Source organism: Mustela erminea, chromosome 17 (genome assembly GCF_009829155.1).
Source record: "Mustela erminea isolate mMusErm1 chromosome 17, mMusErm1.Pri, whole genome shotgun sequence".
In the NCBI taxonomy this organism is placed as follows: domain Eukaryota; kingdom Metazoa; phylum Chordata; class Mammalia; order Carnivora; family Mustelidae; genus Mustela; species Mustela erminea.
Genome location: NC_045630.1, coordinates 8,580,712 through 8,601,935, shown reverse-complemented (window position 1 = coordinate 8,601,935; position 21,224 = coordinate 8,580,712). Strand labels below are relative to the sequence as shown.

The 21,224-nt window shown below is 41.7% G+C and overlaps 1 protein-coding gene across 8 annotated transcripts in view; it reads right to left on the bottom strand.

Moving 5' to 3' along the window:
* Positions 1 to 21,224, bottom strand: part of SDCCAG8 (SHH signaling and ciliogenesis regulator SDCCAG8) — a 229,597-nt gene that overhangs the window by 65,343 nt on the left and 143,030 nt on the right. For all 8 annotated transcript variants that reach the window (XM_032317272.1, XM_032317273.1, XM_032317277.1 and 5 more), the window contains 3 exons: positions 18,566 to 18,693; positions 16,396 to 16,504; positions 7,146 to 7,277 (listed from right to left, as the gene is read on the bottom strand). In XM_032317272.1, coding sequence (XP_032173163.1) covers positions 7,146 to 7,277; positions 16,396 to 16,504; positions 18,566 to 18,693 — 369 coding nt within the window. The remainder of the gene's footprint in view (positions 1 to 7,145; positions 7,278 to 16,395; positions 16,505 to 18,565; positions 18,694 to 21,224) is intronic.

Sequence of the window (21,224 nt, the reverse complement as noted above, 5' to 3'; positions counted from 1 at the left end):
CTGGTGGTACCACAGTTTATCCACTCACCTGCTGAAGGACATCTGGTTGTTTGCAAGTTTTGGCAATTATGAATAAGGTTGCTTTAAACATCTCTGCACAGGCTCTGAGGCGGATGTAGGTTTTCAGCTCCTTTGGGTAAATACCAAGGAACGTGATAGCTGGATCATAATCTGGTTTTGTAAGAAAATGCCAAACTGTCTTCCAAAGTGACTGTACTATTCTGCCTTCCCACCAGCAGTGAAAGAGAGTACCGATTGCTCCAAATCCTTGCTAGCACTTGATGGTGTCGGTGTTCTGGATTTTGACCACTCTAACAGGTGTGTAGCGGTTTCTCCTTGTAGTTCCAGTTTGTATGTCTTTCCCTGAAGACATACGATGTGGAACATTTTTTCAAATGCTCATTTGCCATCTCTTCTTCAGTGAGGTGTCTGTTAAGGTCTTTGACCCATTTTTTAATTGTTTTGTTTTCTTATTGTTGAGCTTTAAGAGTTCTTTTTGAGTAGTTTGGACAATAGTCCTGTATCATCTATGCAGTATTTTCTTCCAGTCTTCGCTTGTCTTCTTATTCTCTTGACAATGCCTTTCTCAAAGCAGAAGTTCTACACTTGAATAAAGTCTATCTTATCAATTACTTCTTTCCTGGATCTTATCTTTGGTGTTGGGTCTAAAAAGTTATCATCATTCCCAAGGTCCTCTAGGTTATCTTCTAGGAGTTTCAAAGTTTTGTATTTTAAATTTTGGTCTGTGGTCCGTTTTGAGTTCATTTTTGTGTCAAGTGTGAGATCTGTGCCTAGATCCATTCTTTCTTTCTTTTTGCATGTAGATGTCCAGTTATGCCAGCAGGATTTGTTGAAAAGACTGTCTTTGCTCCATTGTATTGCCTTTGGTCCTTCATCAAAGATCATTTAACTGTATTAATTTGGGCCAACTTCTGGCTTCTCTGCTCCATCTCAAAGGTCCCTTTGTCGATTCTCACTCAAATACTGCACTGTCTGGATCAGTTGGAAGTCAGGTAGTGCCAGTCCTTCCATTTCATTCTTCTCCTTCATTATATTGAAACTGTGTTGCCTATTCTGGGTCTTTTGCATTTCCATGTAAACTTCAGAAGCAGTTCATCACTACCTGCAAAATAACTTATTGGGATTTTAACTGGGATTCCATTAAATCTATAGGTCAAGCTGGGAAGAACTGACATCTTGACATCATTGAGTTTTCTTACTTATGAACATGGAATACCTCTCCTTTTATTAATTCTTTGGCTTCACTCAGCAGTTTTAGAGTTTTCCTCACATAAATCTTTTTTTTTTTTTCCCTCACATAAATCTTAAAAAGTTTTTTTTTGGTAGAGTTATACTTAGGTATTGAATTTCCAGGGTGCTAATGTAAATGGTAGTGTGTTTTTAATTTTAAATTCTAGTTCATTGCTGGTATAGAGGAAGGTGATTAATTGTCATCTATTAACCTTGTATCCTACAACCTTGCTGTAATTGCTTATTAGTTCCAAGAACTTTTGTCTGCATAGATGATCATGTCAACTACAAAGGCAGTTTTAGATTATCCTTCCCAATCCTTAGGGCCTTTATTTCCTTTTTGTCTTATTGCATTAGTTATACCTTCCAGTATAATGTTGAAAAGGAGGGGTGAGACAGAACATCCTCACCTTCTATCTGACCTTTGTGGGAAAGCCTTGAATTTCTCACCATCAAGTATGATATTAGCACTAGGTGTTTTGTAGATGTTCTGTATCAAATTGAAGTTCCCCTCTCCTTCTAGTTTACTGAAAGCTTTTACCATGAATAGATGTTGGATTTTGTCAAATGCTTTCTCTCTGCATCTATTGATATGATCATGTGATTTTTCTTGCTTGGCATATTGATGTGATGGGTTATATTAATGGATTTTTGAATGTTGAACCAGTCTTATAAACCTAGAATAAATCCTACTTGGTTGTAGTGTGTAATTCTTTTTAAATATTGTTGGATTCTCTCTGCCAATATTTTGTCTTATTTTGTTTTTGAATGATGAAATAAAGGTTAAGATTTCAGGCTGCTATTTTCAGGGACTTCTCTGAAAACAGTGAATAGTCTTACTTCCCCCAAAATGGAATGTCTACATTAGATAAAAATCAATACTCTATTTCCCTTTTCTTTTCCCCTCTAAGTAAGTTCAAGGCCCAATATGGGGCTTACACCCATGACCCCAAGATCAAGAGTTACATGCTCTATCGACTAAGCCAGCCCGGTGCTCATGTTTCCTATTCTTAACACTGGTTTTTAAGGAATCAATATTCTATTAGAAAAAATACAACTTTATAGATTTAGTAAAGATCATTCTGTGGTAGTTTATAGAAGAATTGCCAATTTTAAACTCATTATTCACCCATTACATTTCAATCAGCAGCTGCGTGTCTTCGTCAATGGTTTTTATGTGTGTAATTTAAGCCATATATTACCACAACAAGAAAACAAACTATGTGAGACCATGTAACTGACAAAGCAACACAGAATGCTGGGGCCAGTGACCCAATACTTGACCTCACGACAGCACGTGAGGGCACTGAGGCTTGTTCCCTCTGCAAACACTGCGGAGTTCTCACATGGTTCTATTTTCGAAGACAAAATGTATGAATCCATATCTGTCTCAAAACATTACTAGAGGGGCACCTGCTGGCTCAGTGGGTTAAGCCTCTGCCGTCAGCTCAGGTCATGATCCCAGAGTCCTGGGATCAAGCCCCGCATTGGGCTCTCTGCTCAGCGGGGAGCCTGCTTCCCTCTCTCTCTCTGTGTGCTGCTCTATTTGTGATCTCTCTCTGAGTGTCAGATAAATAAATAAAGTCTTTAAAAAAAAAATTACTAGAAAACACGTCATTGCTATCTTGAACAGGAATCCCCGGGACTGCCTTGGTGGACACCAGGGATTCTAAATCACCAGCTGGAAAATGGACCTTTCCCGACTCCACAGTTTAATGATCTGGACAATTAGAATATAATACGTTCACATCTACCCCTCCTGATACATTCCCCCACCCCTGGTTGCTTGGTCTTCCTCTCCGGCTTGCTAATGCTTCCCACTTTCCTTGGCTGCCAAATCTCATGAAAAAGTACTTTAAATTTGTTACGTCAGTTTTTCTATTCACACAACTTTTCAATCTACCCTAAAATAGTTGTTGTACTCTTCTACTAACAATATTTTTGTTACCATAACCAGTGCTGTCTCTGTCACTAAGTCCAGTGGACACTTTCGGTCTCTTAATCACTCAGTAGCATCTGGTTGGTCCCTCCTCTTTCTGAAGCACATACAACAACAAGCTCTTCTGGTTTCCATTTATTTCCCAGGTTACTTGTCTTAATGTCTGTTGCCAACCTCTACCTTATCTTTAAAAGGCTTGATGTCCTTGGGGTGCCTGCTTGGCATAGACGGTCAGGTGTCCAACTCTTGGTCTTGGCTCAGGTTACGATCTCAGGGTTGTGAGATCAAACCCTGTGTCGGGCTCCAAGCTGAGCATGGAGTCTGCTTCAGACTCCCTCTCTCTCCCTTTGCTGCCCACATATTCTATCTCTCTCTCAAATAAATATTTTCAAAAATGTTGACGTTCTTTAAATGTTGAAGCTCTTTTCCCTTCTTACTGTGCTTTTCCTCTAAGTGATCTACCTTACTTACTCACAAGGTTTCAAATATCCTCCTTAGGCCCCTGGAGATTTCTATCTCCAGCCCAGACCTGTCTCCCCAGCAGCGTCCCTATGTGTCCCCCCCCAACCCCCAGCTCCCGGCTTATTTGACATTTCCATTTGGTACAAAGCATTGGCATGTTAAATTCAATGGGGCGGAGCTGAATGCTTGGCCTCATCCCAAGCCCAAGACATTTCACCCACAAACCTGCTCCTTTGTGGACACTCTAGCTCTCTAAGTGGTATCACTCTGTCCCCATTTCTTGAGTCAGAAACATGGATTTTATCCTTGACATGCCCCCCTACCCAAGGAAGCCAATCAATTACTAAGTCCTACTGATTTTGCCTCCTACATATCTCCCCAATCTGTTTACTCTCATCGTTACCATCACGCCAAGTCCAAGCCGTCACCAGCCCTTGACTAACTCCTCCAGGAGCTCCCAGCGGAGCTGGTGCCAACACCGTGGCTCTGCTCTAATGCATGAGCTGCTCTGGAACTGGAATGCTACTTTTTTTTAAAGATTTATTTATTTATTTGAGTGAGAGAGAGAGCGAGAGCACAAGTGAGCTTGAGCAGGAGGGGTAAAGGGAGAGGGAGAAAGAATCTCTAGCAGGTGCTGTGCTGAGCGTGGAGCCCGACATGGGGCTCGATCCCACGACCATGAGATGACGACCTGAGCCGAAACCAAGAGTCAGAAGCCTAACCCGCTGTGCCACCCAGGAGCCCCTGCAATGCTATTTTCAAAATGCAAATTTGATCTCTCATTCTTCAAAAAATTATTGTTACTTCTTCCCTTTAGTAAAAGAATAAAGTAAAAGGTCTGTAATAAAAACTTTAAGGCGCTGCCCTTAGGTCTCGCCCTCACCTCCCTCTCCAGCCTCAGCATGTGCGATTCTTTCCCCTATTCTTTATGTTTCTCTCCTTCCTCAAAAGTCCTACTGCAGGATCTTCAATTTTACAGTCTTCTTTTCTCTAGAACAGGCCCTGGCAGACTCATATAGGAGTAGGCCAGACAGTAAATATTTCAGGCTTCAGGGGCCAACAGGTCACAGCCTCTGACTCAAGCACAAGAGAAGCCACAGACAGTATGTGGACAATGAGCACAACTGCCTTCCTGAGCCACGCGGTGTGGGCTGAGGGCTGGGGCACGTCCGCCAGCTCCGGCTCTAGAAGGCTGGCCATGCCTGTCCTGATGCTTACAGATTCATCTCAACCATCACTTCTGCCACCGAAACTTTTCCTGAGCAGGTAAGTCCCCCTATTAAAGGTGCTTTTACCACAAAGTATATGTCTCTTTCATAGAACCAATTGTTGCTGTAATTAACTAGAAATTAACGAAATTATTTCCTCTGTATTTATCTTCCCTATTAGGCTGTAAATTTCATGACGGGGGGGGGGGGGGGGGGACTGTATTTACTTTGTTATTTTATTCCCAGCATGTGGTGGAGAACACGGCACAAGGTAGCAATCGCAAGTATCTGCTGAATGAATGAATGATTAATTTGCTGCTTGGCCTTTAGTCAGCAACTTAGCTTTCTGAGCCTCAGTCATCCATCTGGAAATGGATGATAGTAACAGCTACTTTCCCATTTGTTTCAAGGTAAGACAACATGGCTGAGTACAGTTTATGAACTCTAATACAAATTTAAGAAAAAAAAAATTAGCAAAATGCCCTGGTTGCCCAATATGCGATAAACTGCAGCCCAAACCAGGCCAAATTCTCTGGCTTGTTTTGTTGGCCCTCTAGTCATGAATGGTTTTGTTTTCTTAAAAGACAGTAAAATTAAAAAAAAGAAAACAAAGAAGCCCTAGTGACAGAAACCACATGTGGCCCACAAAACCCAAAATATTTTAGTCTGACCTAGAACAGTGTCCAAGTACATATTTTAAAAAAAAAAGAGATTTTATGTATTTGACAGACAGAGATCACAAGTAGGCAGAGACACAGGCAGAGAGGGGGCGGGGGAGGCAGGTTCTCCGCTGAGCAAAGAGCCTGATGCAGAGCTTGACCCAGGACCCAGGAATCATGACCTGAGCCCAAGGCAGAGGTTTTAACCTACTGAGCCACCCAGGTGCCCCTCTAAGTAAATATTTTAACAAGTAAATAAATGAATGATTAATACCTCCCAAATCCACCCACATTTTAGTATTTTGGTGACTGAAAAGCAGTGCCATTTTCCAACTGCCTTTCTTCCCTTCCTTTCCCTTTGAGCAAGTGATCAAAGTTATAAGGTATTTACCCCCTCCCCAAGGAATCTATGTTGACTTTAAATACATTTTTTTAAAAAAGGAGTCTATAAAAATTTTCATTTTCCTCTCAATTATGTCAACAATTGCTTTTGAAACAGAGAAGCTGCAGCGTGTCTGGGGAACAGATAGGAACAGGGGGCTGGAGACCCAGAAAACCCCTTCAAGCTCGCCCACGGTGCTATGCACGTGATCACCATGTGGAGTCCAAACCTACAGCAATCCATTCACCGTATGGTGTAAATACTGATGTTTCTTTTTCCCTGGGGAATCCATCATTATATAGAAATTTTAAGTGACACATTTATAGGAAATGACAAGGGGTTGGGTTTATTACAAAGAACTGCACTGAAAAGGAAAGGAATTTGGAGTCAAAGCATCAAGATTCAAGTTTGAACTCTACCCCCTCCAAATCCATTAGTCTCTCTGAGCTTGCGTCTCCTCGTCTGGAAAAAGACAGCGAATATCATTGGTGCCATTTAGTAGGTGACTAGTAGAAGCCAGGTGCTTAACACACATTTGACCTTGTGTCAAACTGCAAAGTGGCCATTATTAGTCCCAGCACATAGATGAAGAAACTGATGCTCAGGGAGGTCACATGACTTGCTCCAAGAGAGAACCAAAAGGTTTCGGAGTCAAATTCTGTCTCAAGCAACACCATCAGTGCATATCTGATAAAGATATTAACCTTTGGGTGCCTGGGTGGCTCAGTCAGTTAAGCATTTGACTCTTGGTTTCGGTCAGGTCATGATCTCATGGGTCATGGAATCCAGTCCCACATCGGGCTCTGCGCTCAGCAGGGAGTCCCCTTAGGGATTCTCTCTCCCTGCCCTCATTCAAGCATGCACTCCCTCTCTCTCAAGTAAATGAATAAATATATTTTTTAAAAAAGATATTTAATCTTCTTAGACCTTTTTTATGTTTTATCTTACAAAAAACACATTAAAACTAATTTCTATGAAAGTCCTCCATATTACATTATCGACTTACACCTTAAAGGTAGACGGTTTTCCTACAACGCTCTCTAGAGAATAGTAAAGAGGGATATGTGTATTAGAAGAAGTGACGAAAGCACAAAACTCAAGCGCTCAAGAGTATCAGATTTTGAGCATATCCCTCATGTGCCACTGTGGCCATGAATTCCATTACCGTGCATCAGTTCCATTCTGCTTTTGAACCAAACCCCGCCAGTATACGGCATGGCAGTTGATTACTAAAGCTGAATTACCTTTCCTTCATTATCTCATGCAGTCTCCCGTGTTGGACACACTGTTCCTCCAGCTCATCGTTTCTCCTCTGTAACTTTTCCAGTTTGTTGTATGTATACATTTTCTCTTGATTGAGCTGAGTGATTTCAGATCTAGAGCAGTGAAAACACAGAAGTGACAGACGTTAAAGGTTCTTATCACCAGAGCACACTTTTACTATATAAACTTAGCATTATCTTAAACCCCATACTTAAAAATAACAGTGTAAATAAAAGTTATGTTATGTAAATTGAAATATTTCAGCCATTGCACAATGTCTAGAGGAGGGATATAAGCATTGCAGGGACTCACGAGGTAGACAGAGTCTACACAGAGAAAGGAAGAGTGACTTACTGAAAGAGATAACTTTTTCCAGGAACGACACAAAAATAATAAGGATTCATACTCATACCCCAAATTTATTGAGTGCCTATTACAAGCCAGCCACCACGCTGTTAAAGGAGCAACCCCAGGCCTAATCTCTATGACAGAGCGTTGTTTCTTTTAATTAATATAGCTAATGTAATGGCACATGATTTAAATCATATGGTTCCAAAAGGCATAATGAAAAATGGCATTCCTCTACCCGCCCTCCCACCCCACCTCCAGCTTGTCACGTGAATTACTACTATTCCGGTGTGTAGTTAAAGCAATAGGCATATGTACGTCATGTGACTACCTAAATATTGGTCCTTGCTGGCTCAGTAGCTCATCACGATCACATGCGCGCTGGTGTGATGAGGCCTTGGGTGCGGAGTGAAGGAACGCCAAGCCATCTTTTCCGGTGGGAGATTTCTAATATCCACGTCTGTCATTCTTCCCTCTGGGGCCATTCTGCTTCTCAAGAGAAGAATTCTCCAGCTGCCTTCTCGCTGGGTCTGATCCTAACCCCCAGTGGTTAAGGAGCCAGTGGGAAATAGACAGGTGGGGATCTCATCTTCCAGAACGCAGACTTCCTATTACTTTCCCTCTGCTACGCTCAGTGCCCCTATTCTAACCAGAGCCTGCTCGTTCGGTGTCTTCAGAGCGGAGGTCCCTGATCTGCTGAGAGGAAGAGGGACGGCCACTGGCTGTGTGGGGCAGGGGGCCGAACCAGCAACTGTGCTTTCAGTCCTATGCTCCACCACTTCTGTCTTCCACGTTCTTCTGGCATCCCAAGAGCAGATGAGCTTGCTTCCCATGCGAACGCCCCCTCTGGGGACACATACGGTTCACTTTCCCCCACTTTGCCACCACGGGTACTATTTACCCAATCTTCTTCCTGCCTTCACACATTGCATGTGGGATCACAGGTTTAGCTACTTTGGGGATGGCTTGTGTCCCTCAGGAAATATGCCACCTCTCCAGAATCTTGGAGGATCACCTCAAGTCTCGAGATCTGCAGATCAGAAACCTGAGGAAAGCCCTATCGCCATCCTCGCTTTTCGCTCAGCGTGGATCCTGCGGCCGTCATCTCCTCATGCGCCACTGCCCCACAGGCACCCAAAGTTTAAAGCTCTTGCGTAAGAAAATGCGAGCAGTTAAGGACCAGTTTGTCCCTTGAAGGTTAAGTGGGACCCCTGATGCAGAATTGTGTCCCTCCAAAGAAAGGATTTCTCCGTGAGGTGGGAGTGTCTTTTCTTCCCGGTCAAGGAGACACGTGGATTTGCTTGGTGAACTCATCCCCGGGGGCCAACTGGCGTCACTGTACGAAGCGACTTCTCGCTTTCCCTTCTCCTCATCCCTCATTTTGTTTTCATCCTGGTTCCAGTGTCACCTCAAAGGAAACTTGCCCTGATTAATACTTTGCAGTTCTCAATATGTCAGCGCATTTTTTGGAAAGTACCCCCAGCTTTTCTGCATATATTAGCTTATAATTTATTCCTCTGAACTGTGGCTCGATGCCTCATCTTTCTTACTAGATTATCCATGAGGGCAGGGATTATCTCGTTCAAGCTCAGATCAAGCACTCAGTCTACATTTGCTTCTCCTAATAAGAATTCACTTATATTTGAAATAGTCTAAATCAGTTAATAATGATTTATGTTTCTCTTTTCAAAATCACATACAATATCCAAGAACTTAAGGCAGTTATAAAAAATTGTTAATTGAGTGTTCTTCTAAGAATAGTATCTCCTATCACAACATGCAAAAAAATATTCCAAAAAGACAACAAAATATCCTTAAACCAGATTAGGAAAACATGCAGAAGAGTATTTATCTGTTCTGAGGTACTTCCCCAGAAAAAAAAAAAAAGTCGCTTTTTAAAAGAGCATTCACAGGGGAAACAGATTTTTAGAATATAAAAATGTGAAACCTTTGCACATAAAAAGTCGTAACGTTCGCAGTAGCATTCTTTCTAGAAGCAACCTTGCTCTGCAACCTGATATCTGGAAACTGAATCCAGAAATGTGTCAACAGGAGATTGGCTGCATTACTTACACAAAGGGATATCAAGAGGCTATTCTGACAGTGAGGGCTATTTGGTGGTGGTGGTAATTACTGATAAAATACGATATATTGGAAAGGAAAATATTTGAAAATCAGCATATATAAAGTGATACCATTTTATAATTTAAAAAATACTCTTTCCTCTTCCCCCTTAAAAATACTTGGAGGTATATATTACATATTAATATGTATTATCTCGAGGTGTTAGAATTAGGAATTTTTAAAAACTATATTTTCCTTTTCCATATTTTCTGAATTTTTACAATGGGTACATATCTAAGACAAAAAATAAAGTGACTTTAGCTGAATCCACTGTGGTCATCATGTCACAATACATGCAAATCACACCATCATGCTGTACTTAATAAACTCAGACGGTGATGTATGTCAATAACTTCTCAATACACCTGGAAAAAAATTTTGAAAGTTGTTTTGATCTTGAAAAACCTTCACGAAAAACAAAAGGCAATGGGAACACAATTTTCAAAATTAAAAAAAGAACTGGGAACACAGAAAAAAATGAGACACATGAAGATGAGAAGCATCATTTAATAAAGTGTTATCCCAGTCTCCATCAAAATTCCAATGAATTTCATGAGGAATATGAAAAATATTCAGAGAGGGAGAAATAGAAAAGGTCAATCAACATTTATAAAATTCTCAATTTCTACTATTGTTCAAAATGTGCATAACAAAGCCAGATTCCAGTTGAATATTTGTTCAGTGCATGCGTGCCTACTCGGTCAGACAGTGGAATCCATCCTTTATATTAATGATCAGAATTAATTCTTCAAGGTCAGTGTTTACTTCCTTTTCACTGTGAGGCAAATAGGTTCAATGACTTGCCTGAGGTCACCCAAAGGGTGATTAGCCCAGTCCAGATACAAACACTGTCCTGCCCAGCTCTAAAGGGGTTGTTCCAACCACTGTGCTATACTGCCTCTCACGTTTTCTTTCTAAATCTCACCTCTTTGTGTCACATACTGCATGGGTACATGTAAACCGAGAATCTAGTGTCGTACTTGAGCAAAATCATCCACATCAATAGCCTTGAAAGGGCTCATTATTATTGAAACAGAAAAAAGACAGGTCAGAGTCTCTGGACCCACAATCCCCTTTTAGGCATCTCAGCTAAGGGAATTATCAAAAATTAAGAGTAATGGACAAAATTATTATTGTATTATTCATAAATATTGTATTATTCAATATAATTATTATTGTATGGAAAAACTGGGAATATCTTAAATGTCTAATGAATTATTATGCATACAAATGATTCAATTAAAATGGTTTCCAGGGTAGTGAATGTAGATAAAGATTCACCAGATAACAATAAGTGGAAAGCAGGATACAGGCTTTATATGCAGTGGAGCTCACCCATCAGGTGCATGTACGTGTACATACATATGTCCACACTTACATCCGCATGCAAACTCAGTGCAAGGAGATACCTCACAGACAAAGAATATTTCGCTAGGTGGTAATGTCATAGGAAATTTTTTTTGTAATTTTTCTTTGTAAGTTATAGCCAAATGCCCTACAGTGGGGATGCCTTACATGACCACAAAAAGATAAATGTTGTCTTGTAAAGTGCACAGTATTATCAAGTATTTCATGGCTGATTTTTTTGTTTGTTTTGCAGATTTGGGGTTTTTATTTCCCTTTGTTTATAATGGTAATTTGCCTTCCAACTTGCAGTGTTGGATAAAAATTTGGCAAATGTCCATGGACATCATCATTTGTCTGTCTAGGGCCCGGCATATATTGAAAGAACTAGTAGTTTGCAAAGTTCAGAGAGTAAACTTCAGCACAAGCCTCTGTGTTGGTTCCAGATTACGTCTGTGGCATGATTATCCCAGTGTCATATAAAAGAATAATTGTCTCTAATCCATTTTTATAGAAAATGTAGGTAATTTCTGGCTTCACAGAAGCATAAACTTTCCCCTGCATTTTTATATACCCGTTACATTGTGTGATGGCACTTGCACCAAGTATAATATTTTACTACTACAATTAGGATTACAGAGATAATTGCTTTTTTTAAAGGGAAAACCTAACCCTTTACTTTTCTATTCTTTTAGATTCTCACTTGATTTTTTGTGACAATTAGCAGAGGCCAATGAGTCTCTCCTTGTAGAATATAATTTTTGTAGCATCCTAACCTAACATCATCCAAACATGCGGGGGGAAAAAAAATAGTTCAGCCGGGTGTGTGTTCTTTACTTCAATTAAACTCACACAGTTGGATACTCACTGTTGCCAAAACAGTAATATAATTTATACATTATAGTCCACACAGTAAAACTACACTAAAAGTCATTTAACAATATTTATAACACCATAAAATACAGTGTTAAAATATATGAACTGCAATATGTACCAAAATTATAAAATTTGTTTCTCATCATCAGTGATTAAAACCAGGATCATTGCTCTAGCCTCAATACCCACAACCCTGGTGACAGATTAGAATTCAAATCTTAATGATCAATTTACAATTAACAAGATAGAAGTGAACCAAATTAAACCAACCATTATATATAACGAGACCCAACGGACTCCCATTGTTCCTCTGAATTACAAAACGCGAATCACAGATACACAAGGGGCAGTGTTAGACATCGATCCGTAAGCCTAGCAACCCAGAAAGTGACAGTGACGGGAAAAGAAAGAAGAGACGCAAACCACCCCGTAGTCCGGGGTTCTGTCCTCCCTTGCTGGCCTGTCTCTCCAATATCGGAGTGCGAGGGGCTGCAACCGGGCCCAGGCGTGATCGCCCCCCCTGCAGCGGGCGGAGGCTCATTCTTCCTGCGCCCATCACTTCTCAGCTCTTCCCAGGCCGAGGTCTCAGCCCTGCAAACCGTACTGCAAACATTTTACTGCTGATTCATCCAAGCGCCTGTGGAGAAGGAACACTTCCCTCACTTTGATAAACAGGAATCACAGTTGCACCAAAGATATTTCAATAGCTCCACTTACCACCCTCAAAAACAACCCCAGGACTATAATAAGCTCCCGGGGTCCCGGGGAATAAAGACGAAAGGGTAGCTAAAGTTTATGAGAGCGTCAACTACAATCAGCCAGCGTGCCTGCCTGGTGCCAATTAAAAGCAAAATGGAATTAATTGTCCCGTCTTGTGGTCAGAAACCAGCTCTAGCAAATGCACGGAATCGGCAGTTCATTTTTAGTTCGAAATTGGGCCGTGCCATTCACGAACCCTGGAGTTACAGATACCACCCAAGCCGTGTGGAATGCGCCGGGCAGAGAGTACCAGGCTGATCACTGGGGAGGGCTTGCAGACAACGGGGGCTCAAGGCGCTGCCGTAATTCCACGCACATTACTTGGGGAGAAAACACGTATGACGGGCGCACTCCGAGGGACCGTTTCTAAACCCTTGCACAGGGCAGCCTGAGGCTGGGGGACCGAGTCAGAGCTTTTGCACAGTGAGCCCGGACTGTCAGCGTTCCTAGGGACAGCACGGGCTCTGGTCAAATGGCCAGATCTGCAAGTGAAAGAATAAAGCTCATTATAAACGGTGTGAGCCATTCAGTTAGTCGGGGACTTATAAATAATGTAGAAGTCCTCGAGAAACGTCCTGAGTGAGGAAAGGGGAGCCGCAAAAATTGTTCCTGATTGTTGAGTAATACAAAATAAATGCACTCACTTTGAAGAAAAATTTTACTGTAGTATTCTGAGGGAAAGCTGGCTCGAAATTACCATGAGGTTTCATTATTGTGGACACTGAACTCCCACAAGGATAACACTTCAGAAAACTCAAGAATCTCCAAGATTTTCCTCACCTCAAAGCACAGGAAAAAATCATTTATCCCCAAAGTTTAGTACAGGGTGTACAGAAGGCTTCTAGAGGGCTTCATAAATTTATACTCTTTATTTAAAAAGAAACATTCAGGGCCCTTCAAGTTATACAGGTGAATTCAAAGCAAAAGGTAATGTCAAAATCAAATGATACATTTTGTATGAAGTTTGAAAATATCATCCTTTTCGTAGAGGGAGCCAGAGGGAAAAGAGACTCCGTGGACAAGAAATTAAGAGTCAACAAATGACCAATCTTAAAATCAGTTTATCATATCTACCACAGTCTCGTGAGACACACAAAATGACTATTTTATAAACTTCGGGGACTCTTAAAAGTTTTAACCATAATAAGTAACAATTCTTTGAGTGTTTACAAGGGCTAGGCCTGCCCTTATTTTGGATAAACTTGCAAAAATACAGTAGATACCTATTTCAATTCTTCAGATTTACGAAACAGGCCATCCCAGAGCAGGACTCCAAACACAACTGGACGCACAGTTTCCCGATTCTGCTTTGCCTTTGAAAAGGTTTTCCTTGTGATATAGACTTTATGTCTGTCAGAATGGCATTCAGACCCCCCGTGGAAAAGACAATAATAGCTAGGTCAAAGTCAAATCCAAACTGGCCCGGTCAAGACCCTGAAAACGGTGCCATCTGCTGTGGTTCTACTCCTGTGTGTCAAGCCCCGTGCGAGGCTCCTTCCATTTGTGCGCATGCATATGTGTGTACCTGTGTATCTCTCGGTATTTCTCATCCCCACAACAATCCTGCAACATGGTTTTAGAAATGTCTTAGGGGCGCCTGGGTGGCTCAGTCAGTTAAGCACCTGACTCCTGGTTTCGGCTCGGGTCATGATCCCGGGGTTAGGCTCCGCACTGAGTGTGGAGCCTGCTTGAGATTCTCCTTCTCTCTCTGCCTCTCGTCCCCTCAACCTTCATGTTCTCTCTAAATAATAAATAAAAATAAATTTCAAAAATATACATATCTTAGGGATGGAGAAGCTGAGGTTTGGAGAGATTAGGCATGGTACCCAAGGTCATGCAGCCCGGTGGCAGAGTGAGATTTGAACCGAGTTCTTTCTGAATTCCAAAGTGGTTTTCACTGCACCCTGCCTGTCATCAACACAGGAACAGGTTGGGACCAGGTCAGGATACGAGGGATAAAACCATACTTGTTTCATTCACTTAGTAAGTACGTACCGCGTGCCAGGTACATATCAGACAGACAGAAGCATGCCCAGTCAGCAAAGCGTTGGTCAGGAACTGGGGGAATCTGAAGCAAGGGAAGGGGGCTCAGGGCTGAGGCTCAGTCTCACTAGATCAATTCAGGATAAATGGACAGATCTAGAGCAGAAGAAAGAGGACACAGGACACAGGGCATAGGCGGACCCAGGCTCCCAGGCTTACCCTCACACGACGAGCATGCCTACTTCCCCATGGGGATTTAAAGAATATCTTTTCTTTTCCAGACTTACTCATCATAGCTGCTTCGGCCTGGATTTTCTTTGGTAATAGACATAAAATTCTTACTTCTTACTCTTCTTATAAGAAAGATCATAGGCCTTGGAACTAGAAATATCTATAGTAGAACTCTAGCTCTCCCACTTCCCAGCCATTTAAACACTGTGAGTATTGGTTCCCTCACATGTAAAAGAAGATAATAATTCCTGTCTCAAGTTGTAAGAATTAAATAATATATATTGAGCATATAGTACACCTCCTTGTCCTTTACAAGCTGCCATTTCCGGAATTATGTCTCCTTAGAGAGTAAGATAATAGTCAATCACAAAGCGATCTTAAGATGACACTCTTTTAAGTACCAGATCAATGCAGTTTTTTCTTAAATTGTAATGATCTAGTTGTTTTTTTTTTTTTTTTGCTTGTTTGTTTCTAATGAATTACTTAGATTTGAGCTTATGTGAAGCAAATCAAATATTTCTAATTAGCAGCAACTACTGGTGATATATTATGAAGGTCTCTCCTATGACAAAATCATTTGGGTTTCCTTATCAAACTTCTTGAAGATATCTGGTATTTTGGCACCCTGAGCTCTTCTCTACCCAAATAAGATCTTTAATTAGTATTTGTTAAGAAGGGGCACATGTCAGAGCACATTCTGGAAGCTTTATAGGAACCTCTGCCTTCCGGTGAGCAAAAAGAACTGGATTCATCATCCCAATGATTCCCCAAAGGATTCAGGGATGGGGAGTCCAACAGCTAAGCCACTCATTGATGCAGGAACCCAAGACAGAGCTCAGGGTAACTGGATATGCTCTGATTCTCTAGGAAATTCCTTCTGAATGGGATACCTGAGGCAGAAGTTTGTTTGCTGAGCCCTACTGCTTGCTCTGTGTAGATCAAAGTGAACTTCAGAAAAATACAGAAGAGATCTATAGGTTAGTTTTCCATTGGGTTGTATTTTAATGGGACATCTGATACCTGGTTTGTTTACGTGAGTGACACCTTTTATAGTTCAATTTGAAGTGATTCTGTCCAATACCATTCATTTACAAGAGGAAATCACAGTTGAAGCAGGTCAAGTAAATTTGTCTGAGATTACACAGTCACTCTCTGAGATGAGAACTCGGGCTTTTTGTCATTTAGAAAATAAAATCAGTCATTCGTGGAAACAACCTGACTAGGAAATGTGCAGAAAGTAATTCACAAAGATCCCAATCGATGTATTTTAAAAAAGAGCAGTGTACCTACAAAACGAATGACAGCTGTTCTAATAAAACGAATCAATTTTAGGAGAATGAAAGGATGGTTTGGTTTTACTTCCTGTCTATATGGACACTTTAGAAATGTGTGTATTAAGAAATTGTCCATTCAGAGGAAATATTTTCATAGGAAATACATCAACACATATCTAATGTCGATATCAGCCTCAAATAGTGGAAATGCTGTTTTTATTTTAAGAAAAAAGTGACAGTATTCACACAAACAGTGCTCAGTATTGTATAAGTATTGTATAATATTACCCACCTGCTTTTTGTAGAGATTTGCTCCAGTTTCTTGGCTAATGTACAGCACTCTTCCTTTAACTTTATCAAAAATGTATTCTGGGAGGTCAGCAATGAATACTGTTCATTTTCTAGAAATAACAATAAAGCCCCCACCAATGTAAGATGTTTATGGTTGTAACTCTGGAAGGCTTCCTATGTAGACCAGTCAAAGTGCTAAGACCACTACCTATTTCCTATAAGCCACTAGGTCAATTTCAGTGTCCTCAAAGTCAAGGACCACTCACCTGGCAAGACACTAAATTTGGGAGGCATTAATTTTTCTAATAATTACACCCCGGAAACAGTTTGAATCATACCAGCTTGGGGGAACGTTTCAACGTGTCGATAAAGTGTCAGATTATGTCAAGTGGAGCCGTGGATGCTTATGTCTTTGTAATATGCACGATATTGTATTTTTATTTTGACAATTTCACTATAAACAGTGTCAAGAATGATCACAACTAGATAATTCGCAACTTTAAAATAACAGAGGAACTCTCTTCTATACTGTAATTCCTGCTTTATGTCTCGTATTTGCCCACATATATCTCACTATCCCCACCTCTAGTATATGCTTCTTTCATTATGAAGGTAAAATAACAAAATTTCCCCTAGAAGTTGGATTTCATTGTCAACAGTACGAGTATCACTGAAGATCTGGTCAGGGAATTGAAGAGAGCGTGGGATTTTTGTGCAAAATAAAAGGAGTGTTCTTAAGGTGGTCTTAGCCGTTAAATTCTCTCACGCAGCACTTAGAGATTCTGCCCAAGACTCCTTGATCACTACAATCCTGCAAGCAGGAGGGGCAAACACTAATTTTTCCTGGAATTTCCTCCTCTTACTTTTAGTGGAAAAACACCTCCTGAGCCTGGGAAAATGCAGGAGGGTATCATGTGGGTCAATATGACATTTGCCTCTTTATGAGCAAACGGATGACTTAACGGAGGTTATGTTACCATTTCTCACCTATAGGATGAGCACTCGCTTTTTTACCCTGTCATCAAATACAGCGTACACGAGATCATGTGAAAATTATCTTTATGTGTCAGGCTTTCTTTCTGATTTCAGCCACTGACTGGCAAAAAGCATAGAGCCTACAAAGCAAAATAAATCAAGGCACTAGAAATTAAGCAACACTTTTCTGGAAGAGGCAGGATCAATTAAACTTTTGTTTTAATAGGACAATCAGCTCAGAGTATGCGGTGTGGAATTATAATGACTGACGCAGTCTTGTTTTGACTCACACTGTCTGTGAACACACAACTCGAAAGTGAAAGGAGCTACAGAACACTCCAGCTGAACGCATCAAACTGCCTGCTTCGAACAAAAGTGCATTTTACTTTCAAATGAAAGGTGAAGAGTTACTGGCCAACTCCGTCTGCGAAACAGCACCGATGTGATGAAAGATGGCGATTTTTAGCCAAGCTGCCAGCTGTGGTCAATGCCTTGTATTAGTGAATTTTCACAGCAGTGTGAGAACTTGAAGAATGCAAAGGATTAAACATCACTCTAGATTGGGCTGGGGGAGGTGGGGAAATCATACAAATGCTAAAAATGTTCGAAGCTGCAAAGATTAAATAAAGGAACATATCAATTTGGAGCCACTGAATTACATCCAGCTGCGACAGTGAATTAAGAACCGATTAATGGCTAAAGCTTTTCTCCAGTTTGGATGCTGAAGCAAACTCATTAGGCTTTTAGAGGAGCTATAATGTGTGTACTGTGGGAACTGTTCAATGCTATTCAGGAGACTCTAACTGTAAGCTCAGAGCATTTCCCGCAGAGCTTCTGATGCTATTTTTTTATATAACATGTGTGCCTGAAAACCCAGCCAAAAACAAGCCCTTTGTTTTTCTACTTTGTTGTGGTCTCTCTCAGCTTTACGTTTCTTGAACACAGGTAAATAAACTCATAATCCAGATGGTGCAACAGATGTGAGAGCAGCACTCTGAAATCAACAGACAGTGGGCAATACTTTCCATTTTCTCTTTTAAACGCTAACTAATATGTAATTCGGAATCTCCGGTGTAGTTAGCATCTGCTCCCTTCGGCCAGCCAAAGGTTACAGGTGTTCCTGATGTCATTTCACAGTAAGGCGTGGGCCTGGCTTGTGAGCCAGTGCCCAGGCTCTAATCTCTCCTACCACCTACCAGTTCTGTCGTGCTGGGCCTCCATTTGCTGTATCTTCTGTGTCAGCTCCTGCTCTCTTTGCTGGGCCTGAAGGGCTTGGGCCTTTGCTTCGTTGCTGAAGCTCTGCTGAATGCTATCTTTTTCCAGTCTACAAAGCAGAGAGGAGACAGACAGAAATGTCATCTACACACGCACCGAGCCTCACCATTTCCCCTACAGACCACGGAGAGCTGAACGCAGTAAACTGTGAAGCAGAAGATAACAATCTTTGTCAGACCCCCTGTTCCCCTACTCTTCCACCTTCCCAGCTCCCTCTCCCCTCCCCCCATTCCCCCCACCCCCCATCCCCCCACCCACCCTGGCCCCCTGGGGGAGGAGAGCCAAAGGGCCTTTCATGCTGTGTTTAATACATGCCATACATCGAAACAGATTCCAGGATACAACTTCCAAAAATCAAGAAATCGTGATAACCGAATACTAGTATTTCGTAACCTGAAAACACAAACTTCCTTTTCAGTAAGACTGTCAACATTCTGGGCCACCATTCCGTGTTTTAACTTTTGAACGGTCCATATTTCCTACAGATCTTGCAGTCCTACGAACGGCACGGTTCAATACACCACAACTTAAATTTTTGAAACTCAGCTTTGTAGACCACCTCTGCTTTTCCTCCCCAACTTAAAACGGAATCTCAGATAGAGTCTAGGGAATCCTATCCAGGAGCAGGGAAATGGTTCTGCATTTTTCGTTAAACGTTTTCACATATTAGGCCACGTAATGGGAACAGAAATATGACCACGAGAACAAGTAACTTCCCCCAGCACTTCCTAATGAAGACCCCTTTTGGTTCACACTGAAGCAAGTTTGCAGGATGAGAATATTCCATAGTCCAAGACAATGTTGTACCCGTGGTGATCGGATTACTGACCCAGTGAGATGGGTTATTCCGCTTCTAAAGTGTTTCCTAAAGACAGAAATTGTCTGAACAATTAGAAGACAGGACCACACCTCTGACAGTGACACTGACCCCCCCCCCCCACACACACACACATTAGGTTGGTTCCTTATACTCTAAACACAGGTAAGTGAAATGAGGGTTTCCTTTAATTAACTGACTTAGTTATTTCTAACTCCTATCTCCTTGTGGGCATTTCTCATCCGTGCTGTTTTAGTTTACTAATTGAGATATTTACTGCCTTGCCTTTGCCAAACTAAAAATAAACAATTCCATAAAGCTATCACTAGTCGTCTACATACCGCTGTGGAGCGTCGATTCATTGGCTTCTAATTATAAAGCAACATAAGGAAAGTCTGTATTGAAACTGGTCAACGCATGCGGTAATGTTGTAGTATAAAAGTTCAGGAGGAATCTATACCCATACCTCACTCAACCGGAACATCAGGAGTCCACGCTAAATGTGAAATAAGGTCCCTTCTGGTGCATCTAATAACAGCCCCCCTTGGACCTGCTCCAAGGTCTTCCCTCACACTCAGTTCCAAACCGGTATACTGCAACAAACAGATACACTAGGCCACTTTTTGCCTTCCCAGTCGCACCATGCGTCTTCTGCCCATGGACCACTGCATATGTCTCTCTGCTTCCCCCCTGCGTCCTGTTCCTCCCCTGCACTCCTTACCCACCCCTGTCCCTCTGCTCAGTGAACACTACTCCTTTAAGGTCTGCTCAAAATTCTCCCCTCTCCATCCATTCTCTCCGAAATTAAGTATTCCTTCCTCGGTGACCTTAATATATGTTGTAAATGAATGCGTCCCACTACGATGGCGTTAGTCACACTTGACTTACTGCTTCTTGTCATCTTTGTCTCTCTAAATCTGGAGCCCGGCTCAGGACTGGCACACCAGCAGCGGGCAGTGAAGGCTTAATGAATGAAGAGATGTTCTTAGACCCTTGCCCTGGGGGAAGGGAAGATGCTGTCTTTACCGAGGCTGGGGAATCTGCTCAAGGCTGGAATGAGGAGGCAAAAACTTTTCAGACATGTCAAAGAGCAGAGTGCCTGGAAGAGAGTGGTTCTAGTGGCTTCGCCAGCTAGAGACCGTGCTGTGCCAGGAATCAGCCTAAAAAGAGCACTGTGGACTCTTCCACTGAGGGACCACCCCGAGGTCAGACCCCTGGTTACAGGCAGGGAGATGTGAGGCTCTGAGACCACTAATAACCAGGTAGCTGGACAGTGCACTGCTCAAAACCAGCATCCACTGGAGAGTGAAAAGGAGCGCTACTGATAATCACGCCAGGACAAGAGCCATAATTGGGGCCACCCTTTGCAAACCAGGGCTATGGTTCTCTTACATAAAGGGGTTGCCAGTCTCAACGTTAATTTTTAGCATGAGAAGTTGCCTCATAACTGATATTCTAAATTGACTATGGAAAAAAATAACTATCGTTATCGTAGTTTTCCTTATAAAATAAGACAATTTAAAAGAATGCATACTGAGAAGGCTAGGTGATCCATCATGATCCTGGGGTCCTGGGATGGAGCCCTACGTTGGGCTCCCTGCTCACCAGGAAGCCTGCTTCTCCCTCTCCCTCTGTTCCCCACCCCCCCACCCAACTTGTATACAAGCTTTCTCTCAAATACCTAAATAAAATCTTAAAAAAAACCAATACTATACCAACGAATGTTGTATCATACACCAAGTTTTGTTTCTTGAGTGCTTCTC